The 18,315-nt window shown below is 36.8% G+C and overlaps 1 protein-coding gene across 2 annotated transcripts; it reads left to right on the forward strand.

Moving 5' to 3' along the window:
* Nucleotides 1-16,471: 16,471 nt before the first annotated feature.
* LOC131665647 (uncharacterized) lies at nt 16,472-17,689 on the forward strand. 2 transcript variants are annotated; one of them, XM_058937687.1, is made up of 5 exons: nt 16,472-16,639; nt 16,987-17,062; nt 17,181-17,272; nt 17,354-17,438; nt 17,508-17,689. In XM_058937687.1, exons 1-5 carry the CDS (start codon nt 16,505-16,507, stop codon nt 17,582-17,584), a joined length of 465 nt encoding a protein of 154 aa, XP_058793670.1. In that variant the 5' UTR covers nt 16,472-16,504; the 3' UTR covers nt 17,585-17,689. The 2 variants fall into 2 exon arrangements, with proteins under 2 accessions (XP_058793670.1, XP_058793671.1); XM_058937688.1 differs by having other exon boundaries at nt 17,354-17,426.
* The last annotated feature ends 626 nt before the right edge of the window (nt 17,690-18,315 follow it).

Below are 18,315 nucleotides of genomic sequence, written 5' to 3' on the forward strand. Positions count from 1 at the left end.
ACCTCGTGCGCTGATATATATGTTGTATATAATAGATATATGTATATATATATATATATATATATATATATATATATATATATATATATATATATAAATAAATAGATGGACTTTGCGATTTTGATGTTGTTTTTGTACGAAAAGATGAAATAATGAGAGTTATAGGAGAAAAACGTTCTTCTTTTCGTTATCTTTTCGAATCAGTATTATTTATGCGCGCCTGTTGTTATTGATGACGATTATGGGACTAATTTGTAAATAAACATTTTCAATGTATAATGCAAGCTCGAATTAATAGTTATGTAATACCAGTGATATCATGGTAAAAGAAGGAAAAGCGACCGCTGCAATTGTGTGAATTATAGGGGTGTTGATGTGCGTCGTAGAAGTTACGAGATTTCTCGGTTCCGCGTGCTGACCCGAACTTGAAGTCATTGTTTCTTAAAAAAAAATTTTTTTCTCTTTATTTGTTTTAAATGGAAAAAAAACAGAAAATAATATTTATTGGTGCTTAAAAGATGTTTTCATTGCTTTCTTTATTTGATCACTAACCTAAACCCACATTATTACGTTTTTCTTTCAGTGGCTTCCCGTATGTCTGAATTTCATGAAAATTGAGTTAACTGAATAAGTCTTCTCTAGAAGTCTCAACGTGAATATATGGTGAATTCATTATTTTGTGATTACACATTTTGAAATTTTCCTTAAAATCAGAATGAATATGATTTGTATTTTTCGTAAAAGTCGTTCCTGATATAATCAGATAAGTCAAATAAAAGTTTAAATAAGTTTATTATATAATTATTCTTTTTATTCAGCACCAATATACATTTTAACAGAAAATCTAACTTATAATTAGATCTTACTACCAAAACTTACAGAAGAGGATGTATTTCTTGGGCGGAGGATTGGATATACAAAATGTCTTCCAAATAAGTAAAGATTTAATGAAATATTTATTACCGATTATCAAAATCAAAATCATGTACTACTCGTCTATTTTTAAATATTGTTTATGGACCAATTTTTCAGTTTTTCCTGTCATACTATTTTCTTTTCATGTTATTTTCTTATTTTCTTATTGTCTAGTACCTTTAAATCATATTGTGAGATGTTACAATGTTTAAATGCCATAGAAACCCACAACGAGAAAAAAATTTACTATATATAATTAAATTTGATTAAATTCAAGAAAATTATTAGTTCCCTATATGCTGTGGAAATATTTACTTGAATTGAAGATTTTTATTTCATCAATTGGAGAAAAAAATCAAATAAAAATTAACATATCTTAGTTTGACTTGAACAAATTTCATGTATATTTAAAGAAGTCAATCTTCAGAAAAGAATTTACGTAGTTTTGAATTAACAAAATTATTTTTTCTGTTAACAAAAATTTTGATAGTTATGAAATCCAATTATTTTCAAAAAGGCAAATCATTTTTCAATTTGAAAAAATATTATTGAAGACCAAATATTATTTCTTATATTTCTAAAAAATATTACTTTGTTTAACGGAAATCTTTTATCAATTTAAGTTCTTATGTAAATAAATTAATTAAGTACAAATTAAATTGAAAAAACGTTTTCTGTACTTAATGTAATCTTTTCTGAATTTGAATGAACGACCAATCAAATTTACTAAATATTTTATTGTTTTAAAACAAATGTTTGTATACTTAACAAAAATTTGTTTTTCGTTCGCAAAGGGAATTGAACTCCGAACGCATGGGGTAACACGCGCACATTTAACCAACTACGTTAACGCAACGTTTGTACATAGAACCTACACAATTTTTTATAAGTACTTAAAAAAGGATCAATATACAGGATGTTTAAATAAAAAAGTAATTGTTAATGAAAAATTTATTCATGATTACATTCATACACAATATATTAAATGTAAATCTTCAAAAAACATTTTATTAAATTAAATACTTTTTTTCAATTGAAAAAGTCAGTTTTAGCATATAAAATACTGTTTATATCCAACAGTTATTGGAACTTCAAAAATTGTTTTTCCGAAAAGATTCATCCGAAATGATTTTGATTCGAAATTAATTAAAAATCATGATTTAAAAATATTCCATTGTAACACAGAACTGTTCCTTCCACAAAATATTTTTTTAAATGAATGGTACTAAATTTCATTAAAGAAATAAGTTTTCAAATATGAAGAATGCACGATGAACTTGAAAGTTAAAATGCTCTGTTCGATCAAACATTTACTTAAATTAACAAATTTCATGAAAAATTGAGTAAAGTTTTTGAAACTGAAAGAACTGAAATTGTATTTTTTTAAATATTTTTTCTAATTGATTTTAACATGCAAGAAAATGATTTTTTTTTAGTTTTAGAAGAATTTTTCTAAAATTTATATTTAAATCATTGGACGGCAGAAATTCATGAATTATTTCAAATAAATAATTGGTTAAATTGAGCAGCTTTATAGAAAAAGATATATAGTCAAATTAATCAAGTGATAAATTTTGAAAGTACGTTTTGTAAAATTTGATAAATTGGTAAATAGCAATGTCAAATGCACTTTAGAATTAATTTCTAAATCCAAGAGAATATTTTGATTTTAAGAAAAAATCTCTTATAATTCAAAATGAATAAATGATTTGATAAAAACTTATTGATAAATTTAAGGAAATAATTTTTCAAGCATAAATATAGGCACAATACTACCTTTTTGAAATAGGCCTAGATATTAGTACATTTCGATACTAGTACAAGAAAGTGAGATGAGACTCGTGTGGATGGTAGTACCCGAGCAAAGCGAAGCTGAAGAGACTACACGAAGGTGAAGTTCCTTTAGCCCTATTTAACTTGATGTTTCCATACGACGTGTGCAAGATGAGATTTGAAGCATGCTTCCCTTCCCGAACCTAGTTAAATCAAGTCCCCGCGCACGGATTGTCGAACAGGTCTCAAATTTATAAGATTCTACGTCAATATCAAATTTCGAAGCTAAACATTTCGAATTTACAAAAAATGGAATTATTTAGTTCTACCAGGGACCACGTTGCTATATTTATTCGCGTGTCTCGATCTGACCGACAGATGACAGAATCTATTGTTGCAATAAATTAATTATCTTGACAGCTTTACTGAAAAGCGATGGTTCAGAGATGACGTGACTTGGATTCGACAAACTCAGAAAAATTTATTCTGAGCTTCTAAAAGTTTCGGGCAAACTTCATCAGAAAATACTCAAGTGCGCGATATACAAAAATCACAATCACGAATCGTGCAATGTAGCATGCATAAATGAGAAAAAAAAAGAGGAACATTCCATCCGCGTGACGGCGCATTCTCATCATTGACTGAATTGAATGCAACGTCGCATGTACGTGTATATATCCGTTCGCGAGCGAGTGCATAGCAATCAGCATAGCACTTGCAGCGTTATGAGAACTTCCGTCGGCATGAAAATCACTAGCAAGTCGAAGATACGAAGGCTTTTGTTCCGGGGTGCCAGAGAGTTTCGCTTCGTCCTTTTCCAATCTGCGGCCTTTATCTCAGTTTTTCTAGATCGCTGCGCTTTCGCTTGTGTATACGTAGCTGTATATTTGAGGAATCTTCTGTTCTATACTTCAGAGTATTGTGTGTCTGCTGCGCGTGTATCTATCGAGCACGAGTATTTTACAATGACGCTCCCTTGCAGTTAGGACATATCCGTATATTTTTTAATTTGATGGAGTTGCATATGAATGCTGTATATCGGTGTAAATTTCGATTTTCTGCTTGAATAAATTCATCACGCTTTTAATTTTGATGACACCCTTTTCACGCGTGTGCATTCATACTGACCTTTAGAAATATTTATCAAAAAATTATTCGTCCTCGGAGTGGAAAGTTTATTCGCTGATAAAATATTTAGAATTAAATCATTCGGTCATTTATATACACGAAAGAAGATGAAAAATATGAAATTAATGCAATGCGTCTACCTAAAACAGTTTTCGTTTCGCTGTCGTCGTCAACTTGACATCACAGTACACATCGACGAGAAACAATTATGCATATATTTAAAAAAGCCAGTACACCCGTGTGCGTACTTGTATATATACATATACAAGCGTGTGAAACCCACGAGGGACGACGCTCTGCAAACAATATACCGTTCTTTTTTGAAACGCTAAGTCTCGTTTTTTCTCTTGTGCTTTTTTTCCCTACACAATGCAGCGTCAAGAGGCGGCAGCACCGGTGTGTATACGAGCGTCACTATCTCGTTATCGCTCTTTTCCTGCAGCGTCAGTGCTCTCGCATATTGTGTGTTTGTATCGTTCTTGACAGTTTTTTTCCTAAAAAATGTCGCGTGAATAAACGCAAAGCGTTGGATGGTATTACGTAGATGAAATGTAAGTCAGCTGTTTGAGATGAAGAAGGGAGGTAAATGCCGTTGTGAGTTCTTTAATGAAATTTGTCGGTTCCGGAAAAGCAAAAGTATACGAGGTGATAATATTGAGTAATAACGTAAATAGTTGACAAATTTTCATCGATTCGAAAAATAAATCTGTTTTTTCATTTCTCTTCATCTCGATTGAGTAACCTTACAAACCCTTACAACTCTTTACGTAGCAATTTTGTATGAAAGCATCATACATAAAAAATGCCTCAGCCTTACAATTGAATTGCTACGGAACGTGCTAAAAGCTCGTAATGTTCGATGTCGGTCGCAAGAATTTCAACGTAAAATGGAAACGATAATACAGTGGCGCAAGGTCACGTAACTAAATAAATAACTGACGCGCATTTGCATTTATGACCGCAAGTAGTCGGTCTAAAGCCGTTTATGAAGAAATTTCAATCCCAACCAAGGAGAAAAAAAAGCACCTTCTTTCCTCTAGCTCTCTTTACTCAATCCATTCATCGTTAAATCTTAGCCGCTCTCGCGTCGACTACTTTGCTCCGGCAGTAAACCACCTCTCTCCGGTGAAAACCCCGCCCTTCTGACTTGGCTCGGTTTCGTAGTGCACGCGAGACTGCACTCGCAAGTGTGCACTTCAATCATCGCTCGTGCGCTTCGCCTCAGATCTCTTTCAGTCGTGGCGATGTTCCTTTTTTATCATTGCAACGCGCGCGCGCGCGCGCACACACACACACACACACACACAACCCTCTCGACGTGACTCTCGCTCGCGCTGAGCGTTTTGGGAATACGGCGAAGTGTGGTATTGTATTGGTGAGAGAGAGACTTACGATCGATGCTTTGACTTGCCTTTTTTGTTGTATAATCCGCAGTCGTTGATGTGCAATGGCTTCGTTTTGTTATTGAAACTAACGAGTTTTGCCGTGAACTAGAAATAATTGAAATTTTCTAACGCGAACAACGTCAATGCTCACTACTTTTCGTTATTCGCAATTTTCAAGACTTTTAACGTAATGCGAGGAATATTATCCGTAATAGTAAAAGCATCAGTATGATCGAGTTACGAAGAGTGTCTTTTCATTCACACCACGTTAAAAGTTCAGTTAAAAGTGTTTCAGTAAAGATGTTTTAATAATTCGAAATCTATTTTTTTCTTTTTACCCCGAAACTCGACATAATAAATATCCAATCACTAAAAGTTCGTACGGATATACACAATGATTCTTTCTCACCCGAAACTGCATTATATCTCCCGAATATAACACGTCGGACAAAAGCTGCAAATATATAGGTTACACCCACGCGATCAATCAATACAATGATACCTGACTCGCACAGTCCCTCACCAAAAAAAATCTCTCTCCATTAGCCCGTGTCGAGTATCACCTCGACTCTGAAAAGAAAATATACGTTTCCTCCTGTTTTTTTTCTTTTTTCATCACCACGGAAGCAACGCCTTCTTCATACACAATCGACCAAAATTTTTTCGAAACCCCGTCATATCGTGTTGCAGTAAGCTTCTTGAGAAAAATCATTCGAGGTGTCCACTTTGGGTCAATTATCCGTTGCCTGCTGAAAAATTGAAAACTCCATTGATCGCAATGTCGCTTGAAGAGATGGACTCAGATTGCATGTAGAAGGTACGCGTGTATTGGATTGTCGCACTCGCGATACGAAACTGTTATTCTGCTTTTTGTTCTTCTATTGAATGCAATTTTCGAGAAGATTTGGAGAAGAGATGGCTAGTTTGGGTGTCGATTTGCTGCTTTTTCTTTGCTTTATATTGTAGTTTCTCTGTCGAACGATGAATTGGAAGAATAGCTTGTGATTTTTTATCGAGCAAACATCGTTAACTGCTTCGTCTTTTAATGAAAGATAACGTAAAAATGAAATTCACAAAGGGTGCATTAGGTGAAGCTAAAAATTTAAAAAAAAATTTCGATAAATCGACGTCAACTTTTAGTGCTTCGACGTCGAGGCAAGCAAAAAAACACAAACAACATCGTGAGAACGCTAAAAGTCCAGACGAAGGCGAATCACGGCTAAAAGAGCGTAAGGAAGCGACAACGGCGTCGCACCCTCTTTCTCAAAAGAAAGAGAGAGAGAGAGAGAGAGAGAGAGAGAGAGAGAGAGAGAGAGAGAAGCGCGTCCTTCTTGAAAAGTAACACGATCACACCACCTCCCTTACAGTTGTCTTGGACCATGGGGCTTCTGGGACATATACTACGGGTATGTATGTGTATTTCGCGTTAAATTACCAGACGCGACACGCATTAGCGCAACGACGAATTTGTTTCCCGCTCTTCTTTGCAAAGGTGCAAGATATGTCTTCGTCTCTGAGATGATACTATAGGTGTATGGCTGTTAAATTTTGTGTACAAATATATATAAATATATATTTCATGCTTTTTTCACGCTTCAAATCACAAGTGCCCGTAATTAGTTGACAATGAAATCTCACGTGCAATTCGACAGTTGTGCGAGACATATTATTTGCTATGATTAAGTGAAACACAAGGACTGCTTGTTTTGAGCAATTTTCCTGACAAAGTTAGATGCCCAAGGCTTTATCGGGCATAAGCCATCAGAAAGGCAGCCTCGAAAATTCGACCAACCAAAAGCGGCATCCACCCGCACATTGGGCTCGTAAAAAAACTTAGCGGCGCTCGACACGTACACACCCTTAATCAGACACGACACTCACTCAATTCCCAAAATGAAAGCCTCTGCGATCGAGATTAAAATAACTTTGCGCACAATGATACACGATAAAGTCTATTCCAAAATGATAATCAAAGACGCACGCGAACGCGCGGCAAGTCAATCGAATTAACAGCGTGTGGAGCGAGCGAGTCATTCAATTTTCGGTGTCGGTTAGCGCACGTCTCAATTAACTCGCCGCGACTTAATAGCCGAATCGCATGACCGAGACTTTTCCATTTGCTTTGCTCTCGTGCATGTGCGCGTGCTAAACGATGTCTCGCTTCGACGTCGCTCTTGGCTCGCGCGCCCGTCTGTGAAAGTCGAGTGGTCGCGGGATGCGAAATCGAATGAACGAAGACATTGGGTGATTGCGAGAATTACGATGGATTTGATCGCTAAAAATTTTATTTTATTTTTGCAGTGGCCGTCCGATCAAACCCACGCTGGGAATAGACCGAGTAATGTTTCCGTTTCGACGGAATTTCTAATTCTTAGGGAAGAACATTGACTCTACCTCTTCGACGGAAAGAACAAGAGTAAAATATTTAGCGTCAAATACTTCGTCCCCCTTCGTCATTTACCCGAATTAGTGGAAGCGCCATATCGCTCCAAATTAACTCTTGTCGACCCTCGACTCGGCACGCAATCTTCAACAGCTCGTCGTCGTCAAATTAATCGTCAGCGGCTTTAGGTGCGCCGTCGCTCGGCGCGCGCAGATGACGCCCGCGACGAGAGAGGATATAAGCGAAAAAACAGATGACGCCCCTTTCGCGTGCGCTTTATCACCATTACATTACAGCTATACGAGGAGTTGTAAATAATAACTTTCGACCTTCGTGTTCCGCTTTGTATTTCGTTGTATTCGATGCTCGGATTGTTAGAGGTGTTTGCACTCGCCGCATGGCCGTTCGTTATGCACCTTAATTGATCGACCAAAGTTGATTCGACCAAGATATATTTTGCCGCTCCGAGGGACGTCGTGGTACCAAGTGACAAAGCATTTTCTGAATTTCGTATTAAAGGAACTAAACTAGAATCACTTCCTTCGCGGAATTATATTTCTTTTAAGCTAATCAATTACTTATATCGTCATTATTTTGCAAATGTATTCACTTCTTAAATTCATGGAGAGATTACACCAAGTATATTCAATTTGAGATCTTCGTCAAACGCAAAACGATATGCAAATAAATCGCTATTACGTGACGGCTATCTTTCACCTTTTACCCGAATGAAAAGCCAAAGGATGGTATCTCAATCTAACAAACTAATCCATTTAATTGTAAGCTTCCCCGGGGAAGAATAATTTTAATTCCACTTTCTAAGCGACGATGCTACATTTTGAGCGACGCTCCTATTTCTATATCACACCGCACTGTTGCGCGTCTTATATGTCTTTCGTCCGAATTCACGTATAGCGTTGTGACAATAAATCATAGAAAATTTATGGAAAAAAACGCTGAGTAAATCTTTTTCAGACATTTGTCTTGAAATTAATCAAGGTAGAATGTCGATCGACGCATGACTATTTTAATTTGCTTTCTCGTTTGTAAACCAAACTACATCGATATCACAATCATCGATGCATTCACGATTCGCTGGATACTCGATCTGCCAATAAATTTTCAAATGTAAAATTCTCTCTTAACGACTTTCCAATGACTGAGAAATCAATAAATTACGCTTCATTACAACAAACACTTCGTCCATCTCGAGTGCATTAAAAATAAATCTTTCTCTCCATAAATCAGCAGGTGGAAAGAGCTTTCCTGCGCTCTGCTTGATTCGCGACAATTAGCTTAATGGAATAGAACATTTATTTTTCTCTCCTCTTTTTTCGTATAAGAATAAAAGGAGGGTGCTAGAGAAAGAGAGAGAGAGAGAGAGATAGAGAGAGTGAAGCCACACCCCAAGCGGCAGCCGGCCACGAATGAACGTGAGCTCAAGTGATCCCTTACCCCCTCTTCTCCCATATAACCTTCCCGTGGTTCGCGGCGGCTATACACACTTTCCCCTCCGCGCAAGCGGCTCTTTGATTCGGTGGGCGATACGCGCGTGCATACATGCCCAGTCCATTAAAATAATAAGCGCGCAATTGCTCGTGTTTTAATACGCTGCTTTGCCTCTGTCCATTGGAATTTGACGCATGGTTATATAAAATCCCAGCGAACCGCCGGATCTCCTCTTACCTATGGGGTGTCAAGATGTGAATTTCGTTCGTGCATGGGATCGCGGATTCTGCAGCTGGACTGTTTTCACGCATGATTACGTAATTATAGTGCGACGCTCCATAAAAATTGAGCTTCGTCCTTTTTATACATCTCGCGTGTGCAAGACCGGCGTCGGCATTTCAAATAATAAGTAAAAATTATTCTGTCTTTAATTGAGAATTCTAGTTGAAGCGATATTGCACTTTTCTGACTGCCGAGGATACTTTATTTTACGTAATTATTCGGCGTAGAAAGAATTCTCTTAACGTACGTCTTATCTACCACTTAGACATATCGCTTGCTACGTTTTATAGTGCACGACAGATGTCACTTAAATTAATTGTACGGAATTCGTACAATACGGAATTATGGAGTATATTATAAAGTGAGACATTGTACTTTTCTTAAATATAAACTAAGTGATTCGCCATTTCAAATCATATTCGCCAAATCATTTGGTTATTTAGATCTACTGTAAACGAAAGTTATCGATATTATAAATATCCCATAAACACTGGAAAGATTGTTTGACGATAATCAACTCCATCTTGTTAAACAAATGTAAGTAAACGTCAGTTAATTACGTCGCATTACCTTTCAAACAATGGACAAATTTTAGTCTTTTGATACTGAAAATTGTAACTCGAATGATTCTCATCTGTATTTAATATTTCAATCATGGATTATGTTTCCAAGTTTCAATAACGCTTTAGACTTTGTAAAAGGCTGTTGCATTTGTTCTTTCAGTGGTAAACTAAAAGTACGAAATTGTGTACCGAAAATAAAAATACTTTGCAAACGCTCTCTAAAGCTTGACACTCTAATCCACCAAAATCATTAAGTTGTAAACAAACGAATCGCACCAAACGACAAGTAGAAATTTATTGACAAACAACGCAAAGATGATCAAAGGAACTTGGAGCAATAATCAATCCATCACACTTAACTCTCGACGAGCGAAGCAGGCGGCTATATTTTGGTTCGTAGGCTGACAGTCGCACAAAAATCTGAATAGACCGAGTGTGTGTGGACGCACATGGCGTAGATTGGAAAGTAGTCTTTCACTCTCTCGTCGTCGTCATACTGTCATGAAAGAGAGCAATGGGACGACGTGGAGGGTAGCTCCTTTTTTTTTTAATCTACGCTCACCCTCCACTTTCCTTTTATCGTTGTCGTCACTGCTGCTGCTTACCTACCCGCATTGACGCGTGCTCTCTCTTTTGCCTCTCTATCGAGCAGCTATTTTTTTTCTCTTTTTCGCGCTTGCCAACACGACGAATTGATTATGCGTGTTAAGCGAACTGCGAAATTAAGATTTGTTTAGAGATCAGGTTCAATTGAATTGGCTAATTGTTGTATGACCGGACAAAAACTAATTTTTCTATAAATGACGGCAGATCATTTCACGTTAGAATTCCTTTAGTTCCTTCAAAAACGTTTCCTTTTTTCCCGCCAATTATCTGAGTTATTATGTGACTCTTTCTGTCAAAAAAATCACCATCAAATAGATAAAACCCAATCAGCATCCTCTGGAAAAACTCGAGTTCACTCTCGCCGGACGTATCACTGACTATTCCAGTAAAATTTGATCACGCATCACTCATCACTCGCTATGTGTTTCTAAAAAGGAAAAATTTCGTATGACCATGCCAAAAACCTCGCAATCATCAATATCGAAACCGCGTAAAAAAAGAAGAGATACGTATCGCTATCAGCCGAATTACGATCATAGACGCGCATATTCGTACGTGGGGGTGTATTGTCTAACGCGAATGGAGAGGTGAAAAAAGGGGCGAAGGGAGAGAGAGAGAGAGAGAAAACGAGAGCGAGATTAATTAACGACCGACGTGCCGGCGCCTGCGGGTGAGGATCTACACCATCCTCCGTCATGCCATTTTACGTACAAGCTTTTCAGGTACTGCAGAGATGGACCTTTTCTCGACCCTTCCAGATGTTGAAGATGTGCATGTACGCGTATGATCTCTCGTTTAAAATTTCGGATAGGGGTAGCGAGGAGAGTACATCCGAACGTATGATGTTTTACAGGTGTGATTTAAGTATCTAGTTGTAACTTACGTTTGAGACTTTTGGTTGCTGGGCGCTCTTTGCGCCGTTCCTACTTGAATGTACCAAACGAAAAATAACAGCAAGCTCAATACGTACCGCAAACGATCTCTTACTTTATCAATCCAAATCTACGATCAGACTCATCGCGCGTACGAACTGATTAAAAAATCCAATCAACCGCACGCGCACACGCAACCCTTCAGAAATGGAAGACAGAACAATGAGAGACGCGCATCATCAGGCGATAAACTTTTCATTTCATCGACTGACAGTAGAAAAAAAAAAAAAAAAGAAATCACTACTCGTGCGGCTTCCTCAATCGCTTTTAAATGAATCTCGAGTGGTTTTCGCCCACATATAATCCGAGCGAAAATGACGGTGGCGGTGGTGCAAACCAACTGGGAATCGTAGCCGCACAAAAATCGACTCTCTCTCTCTCTCTTCCGTGCGCGCGTCGGTGTATCTTGTTGCCAATGGCTCTTTTGTCCGAGCCTTTGATTTTTATATATGCTTGTAACGTTTTTGCCCTTTAATCTTTCCACCAATCCTACAACCAATCTCTTGGGATGCATCAGCTTTGGATTTTTCGTGATTGTACCCGATGCTTGTTCTCTGCGTTGATTTATATGTTGCTCTTTGAAAGTGAAATTACGAAAAATGATTATTATTAAACGAGATCGCATCGATAAGGTGTTTTATAGTTGAAAATTTCACCGGTAGATGATTTCAAGAACTACTTTATCTGCTTGAAGTAAGACTAGATTATGGATATTGAACTTCATTTCGAGTTACTTATTTGATGATTTAAAGATCACCTCGATCATTCCGTTGAACACCGTTCGATCAATCAAAAACTTTCATTGGAATAATTTTTCAAATAATATTATTATGTACATATGTAAAAATTAACAATAAAAATTTACAATATTATATAATCTGAACTTAAATTACATTTTAATCTACAATTTAATTACGGCACCTTTGCCTTTTGAAGCAATTCCTAACAGCACGTCCTCATTGGACAATGTTTAGTCGATCTTCAAGCTATAGATGTAAAAAATGTTATCCAACTCAACGTCAGTTTTCAAAGTAACAATTTAGAATACGAATAGTTGAGTAAATGATGGAAAAAGGTGAATTGTTTAATATTATCACGCATATTCTGGGATGCTGTCGATCTTTGAACTTGGTAAAAATATTTTACCATATATTTTCAAACAATCAAAACCTGTTTTTGACACATTTTAAATACAATTTCAAGGATGCGCACACTTCAGCCCGCACGACGTGAAAAGAGTACAAGCAACAATGCAAATGTCGAGAAGAGAAGACGCGAAAAAAGAGCTGCGAATAGGCGTTAAAGCCCCTCGCGTGCGAAAAATCGATGACGTTTGCTCCTTGCTGCATACGTATACACGCGCGCGGAGAAGTTGACTCTTCGCTTAATAGAGTCGTCGTGTTGACCCCTCTCTTCGTGTTCCTGTACGCGCGCGCGGATAATCGACTGAAAATAACCCCTAGAGAGAGGCTCTCTCGTACAACGAGTAGAAATGAGAGAGTAAAGAGCTCTTGCTCTTCGTGTTGGTTGGTATGGTATATAACAGCTGGGGAAAGGGAAATGGGAGAAGGTTAATGAGGAATAGTGCACCAGATGGAATCGTTCTCTCTCTCTCTCTCTCTCTCTCTCTCTCTCTCTCTCTCTTTCTCTTTCTCTTACTCGCTTTACCATCAAAATTTTCAGTTGTGATTATAGCTTCGTCGTAACAGTTTTTTTGTCGGTGATGGAAGTGATATTAGGGTGTTGGAATGGAATTACCTTCATTTAATTTGAAATAAATATGCTCGTTGTGGTATAGGCGTGGATAATGAACGTTTATAAGTTATATTTCCATGGTTTCAAACTATACGAGGCAATGAATATTGACCAGATGGAATCAAGAAGAATATGGCTTTTTGGCATTTATTAATATGATACTCGAATCAATTTTTATAGATCCAAAAATATTTACTAATTTTTTTGTATTTCTTTTATATTACATCAATTAGTAACTTCGTCTTTAAAATCAGTATTTTTTTATAAATTTCATCGTATTTTTGCTTAAGTGTAAAAAGATAATCATACTCGAAACAGTAAACTTTTCAAAATCTCACTTTAAAATATTTCATCTTATTATGAAAATCAGCGATTCCAAATTCTTAAATTTATAAAAAAATTTTAATCCTTTAAATTATGTTTAGGAAATAATTTTCAAATTTAACATTACTTTAAAATCGAATATTAATTATTTTACTTTAATGCTTTTAAAATGTTAAAAATTGGATTTTGCTTCCCAATACAAACGTAGTTGCTTTGTTAGTACTATTTAAAGTCTGTCATCACGTTTACTAATGCCATCGTCTTAAATATTACGATATTAATAAATATTATTCTGTCGAATGCAGTCTACCTTTATTTCGTTAGGAAAGTCGATCAAATAGCCACTGTTAATTTGACTTACAAGGAGTTTAAAAAAAATTAGCTTTGTTTCTCAATCATATGAAACTGCTGAACATCCTGAAAAAAACTTCATATAAAGAACTTAAATTACTAAGTGACAGTTTTACCTCCAAAGAATCGTTTAAACAATCGTCACATTTTATTTCTAAGCTCTTTCAGTTTCGAAATCCAAATAAAAAAAACTGAAAAAGCTTCCTCATAGAGCACCGAGGCATTCAATCCAAAGTTAGCCTACACAAATTCAAACTTTTTTAAAGCGCTAATTTAACGCTGTCCATGCGCCTGCAAATTTAGTTTGCCTGAAGCTCGGTGCTAGTCTTCGGCCATTTGAGAACTCGCTAAACATTCAACGGACATTTAAAGCATTTCTGGAACGTCGAACGAAATATTCGACTTTTAGAGAGAGGGAAAATGTACATTGAAGTGGAGTGTTCACGCCCGATGCATTGTGTGCGTACGCGAGAGAAAGAGAGCTGGAGCTATCTCGACTCGTCGAGCTCACTTTAATATCCTGATTAAAGCGACCGCCGGTGCTGCCAGTAGCGAGCGCGCGATGAAATCTAAAGAGATCGTTTTTCTCTAATTAAAAAGGCCTTTGAAAAAAACTGCGAGAGAGGGGTAGTGCCACTCAGCTGTGTGCGTGTGTGCGTGTGTGCGTGTATATGGTTGGATGACCGGAGTAAGCGGCCGTTTCCTCGCAGGGCAATGCTTGGCCGCGCCGCTGTGATTACTGGCTGGGATCTCTTTTCTCTTTTTCCTTTTTGCTATCTCTTCACACTGCCCCTTTTTTCTTCTTCTTCTTTCTAATTTCTCGTTTTTTCCGACCTCCGCTTTCATATTTTCTACGCTGAGAGAGTTTTTTCAGATTTTTACTATCTTGACGCAGAGAACGAGAGTAGGTACTTGCCGCTACGCGTGCTGACGGTTTCGCTGAAATAGCACCGATTGTTCGCTACTTTCCTTTTTCGTTCCTGCGGGATGATTAAAAATTGAGTTTTCAAAAAACGTTTTTCTATATTAAGTCAATTTAATAATTTTAAGCATTAATGACGGCCAATCGGAAGCAGAACGTAAGTTCCATGTGTACAACAATGTTTAAAAACATAATGACATCATACCAATTGAACTAAGATATTTTTCCAACTTATTTTTAATTACGCATTGGATTTGCAAGTCCATTGAACACTACACTGTAAAAAGTTTTACTTAAGTTGAACAGCCACAAAATTGTAGTCGTTTCGAGTTAGTACCTATAATTATCTACCGCGTTAGTGAAAAGTTGCTGAACATAAGAAAAAGGCTACTCAAGAAAAAACATGTCAATTGAATTTCCTTTGCACACGTGCGAAGGGAGAACAAATCACGAAAATTAGTTAACTATTCGACAGAAAGGCACAAGCCGTTTAATCAGCGAGTAATCAAGTGTTCGCACAGTAAAATTAATCGTCATTTCGCCGGGGTGAACGCGCGCGCTTTGTTCTGCCGGATAGAGGCAGCCGCACAAGAAGCTGCCATTGCTAGTGCGGCGTCATACCGCGCTAGAGAAACATGAAAAAAAAGAGAGAGAAAGAGAGAGGGAGAGAAAGAGAGAAAAGCTTCTCTGAAACACGCGAAATTACTCAGCACCTAGCGAGCAATTTAACCGGAAGCGATTCTCAAAGACCAACTACGGATACCTACTAAGCTTTCGCGGAAAAAAATGAGGCGTACTATACGTATTACAATATCCTAGTGTTTGTCTCTTTTGAATTTTTTTTTTCTTGTACTTGGCGTGTGCAATCGCTGAACCCGTCTCTGTTAGTTTTTCCTCTTTTGGTTAGATAGAGAGAGAGAGAGAGAGAGAGAGAGAGAGAGAGAGAGAGAGAGAGAGAGAGAGAGCGAAGCTAAGTGGATTGCTTCCAATACGTAATGGAGGAACGATCATTCCGATTTGCCGAGTCTAGATTGAGACTTTTACGGGTAAAAGGGACTCGCTTGTGAAGTCTCTCTGGCTTTGGCCTCGTGATTAATTTCACAGAAACTCGTGCTCACCAAGCTTTTGCCAAGAGGCTCTTGCTTGTGCGTCCATGCGAAATGCAAGAGCCTCGGTCAAATTGAAATATTCGTTGTATGTGTAGCCACAAAATATTTTTTACAATGTTCACATTCGAAAACCATGAAATCGATAAGTAAGTTTAATATTAAATAGAGTACAGGCAGAACCAACGTGTCTTATCAGCTCCTACTTTACATGTTATCTCGAACAGAAGTAAAGATATTTCAATCGTTCGAGCAATAACTTCCTTTTAAAAAGCCAAATTTTCAATTCAGCAGCCGGAAATTAGCCAAATCAAATGAATAAGACAATTATGCCCCGTGCATTAACGTGCAATAATTTCCATACTTGTACCTTAAACTTTACAATCATCGATCATATGATAAAACGAGTTACATCATCGTCGTGCGATAAAACACGTTCCGGGCCCACTATCGTTCATTGTATCTTTGTAACAATTGTGTACACTGTTCTACCAATGTGTGATATTTAAAAGAAGAAAGCGTAAAGAAGATTGTCTTACACTTTTTTTTATCTCGTTGATCAAATAGTCGTACATCTTCCGACGGAATTCAGTTCACGTCCGGGTGAACAATAAAGGCTGCAGCTGCATAATGGTACACGCAGTTCCATTTTCACTGTTGGTTAGTGAGTATACGAGAGTAGGAGTGTTGCTATTGCAGATCATCATGAAACCTATTATGGTCTTTTTCGTTCTATGCTGCTATTGCTGTTTGGCAGTTTATGCTGTATGTATAAAATTATTTTTATTTAATTGAAAATCCTAAAGGCCAATAATAAACAGTGTTAGGATTATAAATTTAACGATTGTGATATGTACATGACGTTTTAATTGTTTTTCTTTTTTTGGAAAATGTTATTGAAATATTTCTTCACTTAACGTGCTTTATATTAGTGATATTATCAGTTAAAGATATTGTTGTGCGTATGTTGAGTTTCATTTCGTTTTAAAATACACAGAAAGATATAACTACACCGAACAAAAAAGCAGTTCTCTTGTTTAAAAACCTATTTTGTCAGCTTATATTAAATTACTGCTAAAGTGACAGAAATAATCAATTAATGTTATTTCTAGAGTAATGTGACAATGACAAATGATGAACGTGATGAAAACATACAGACATGCCTAGCTACCACAAGATTAAGCCAAGGTAAACAGATAAAAGTCGCATAATATTTATTTATATTCTATCATTGCTTAGATGTTCTCTTATACATTCACTGATTGCGGTAACGTCTGTGGTTGAAAAAAAATGTCCTATATTGTAGTTTCCTTCAAAAGTGGTGACGACACATTAAAGTATCTGACTGAAGAACAAAAATCATGTTTCTTGGCTTGTATGTTCCTGAAAATTGGTATTGTAAATATCCAAATTACTTAGCATTATTCGGTGTCAGTAAGAAAATTAAATATTTTTTTGATTTTCCCTTTTCTATTTTAGATACAATACAACGGTACCGTCAGGTCAGTCACCGAGGAGACGGACATAACCACTGCGAACGCAATTGACAAATGTCAATCATTAGGTTTTTTTTCATCTACTTTTTCACGATAATCAATTGAACGCAGAATAAAATTTTTAATAATATTTTCAGCTGAAGAAAACCTCTGTAAATTGGCATGGTGTCTACACGAGAAGAATATGTTTGGTATTCATATTATCTTCGACTAAGCTCCCTGATCTGTACAGCCCACAGTAATATTTAATGATATTTAATAAATTATATAAGAAAAGTATTATTCAAAATCTATAGTGACATGATTTTTATAAAGCATTATAATTGGTACAAATAAATTTTCTTTTTGTAATACTATCAATTCAAATGCAATCAGTATTAATCAGTTTTTTTATATAATTTAAAATTAAAGTGACTATTTATTAAAAACCACACTTTCAGATACACCTAAACATATAACTCCACCATAGAAGTACTAAAAATGTGCACACCCTTATTTAGATACAAAGACGCAAGCAATGAGCAATCGTAAAAAAAGCGAGCGCAGTCACACGTTACCTTTTCAGTCATCGCTTTCTTAAACAATTCGTTGATTAGCGCGCGCGTAAGAGGCGAACGCGGAATTCTTCACCCGCATCCATCCGATCGGACGGATTTGAATGCTTTAGGGGTGAAAAAAAAGCAACGTAGTCGCTTGCCGAGGGACAGGCATAGTAACAGCTCGAGCAATTACAGGTTTTTGAGTGACAGATGCTCGCCCCGCCAGTCGTCGCAAGATTAAAACAAGTAATCAAAGCGCGCGCCCCGGATGGATATGGATGGATGCCCCCTCTCTTGCCGCTTTTGGAAGATATATGTATATACATTTCTTATGCTTTTCTTGCTTTTTCACATTCACGCAGTGAGATTTTTTTCTTGTTGACGAATTAATGAGTAGACGAGCATC

This window comes from Phymastichus coffea, unplaced genomic scaffold, assembly GCF_024137745.1.
Source record: "Phymastichus coffea isolate CEN01 unplaced genomic scaffold, Cenicafe_Pcof_1.1 PCOF00053, whole genome shotgun sequence".
Classification (NCBI taxonomy): domain Eukaryota; kingdom Metazoa; phylum Arthropoda; class Insecta; order Hymenoptera; family Eulophidae; genus Phymastichus; species Phymastichus coffea.

What these genes read in the sequence shown, in the direction of transcription:
- LOC131665647 (XM_058937687.1), top strand. Translation starts at nt 16,505, where the DNA reads ATGGTACACGCAGTTCCATTTTCACTGTTGGTTAGTGAGTATACGAGA. An exon ending in GCTGTTTGGCAGTTTATGCT is followed by an intron (nt 16,640 to 16,986) that starts GTATGTATAAAA and finishes TGTTATTTCTAG; the next exon opens with AGTAATGTGACAATGACAAA. An exon ending in TGTTCCTGAAAATTGGTATT is followed by an intron (nt 17,273 to 17,353) that starts GTAAATATCCAA and finishes TTTCTATTTTAG; the next exon opens with ATACAATACAACGGTACCGT.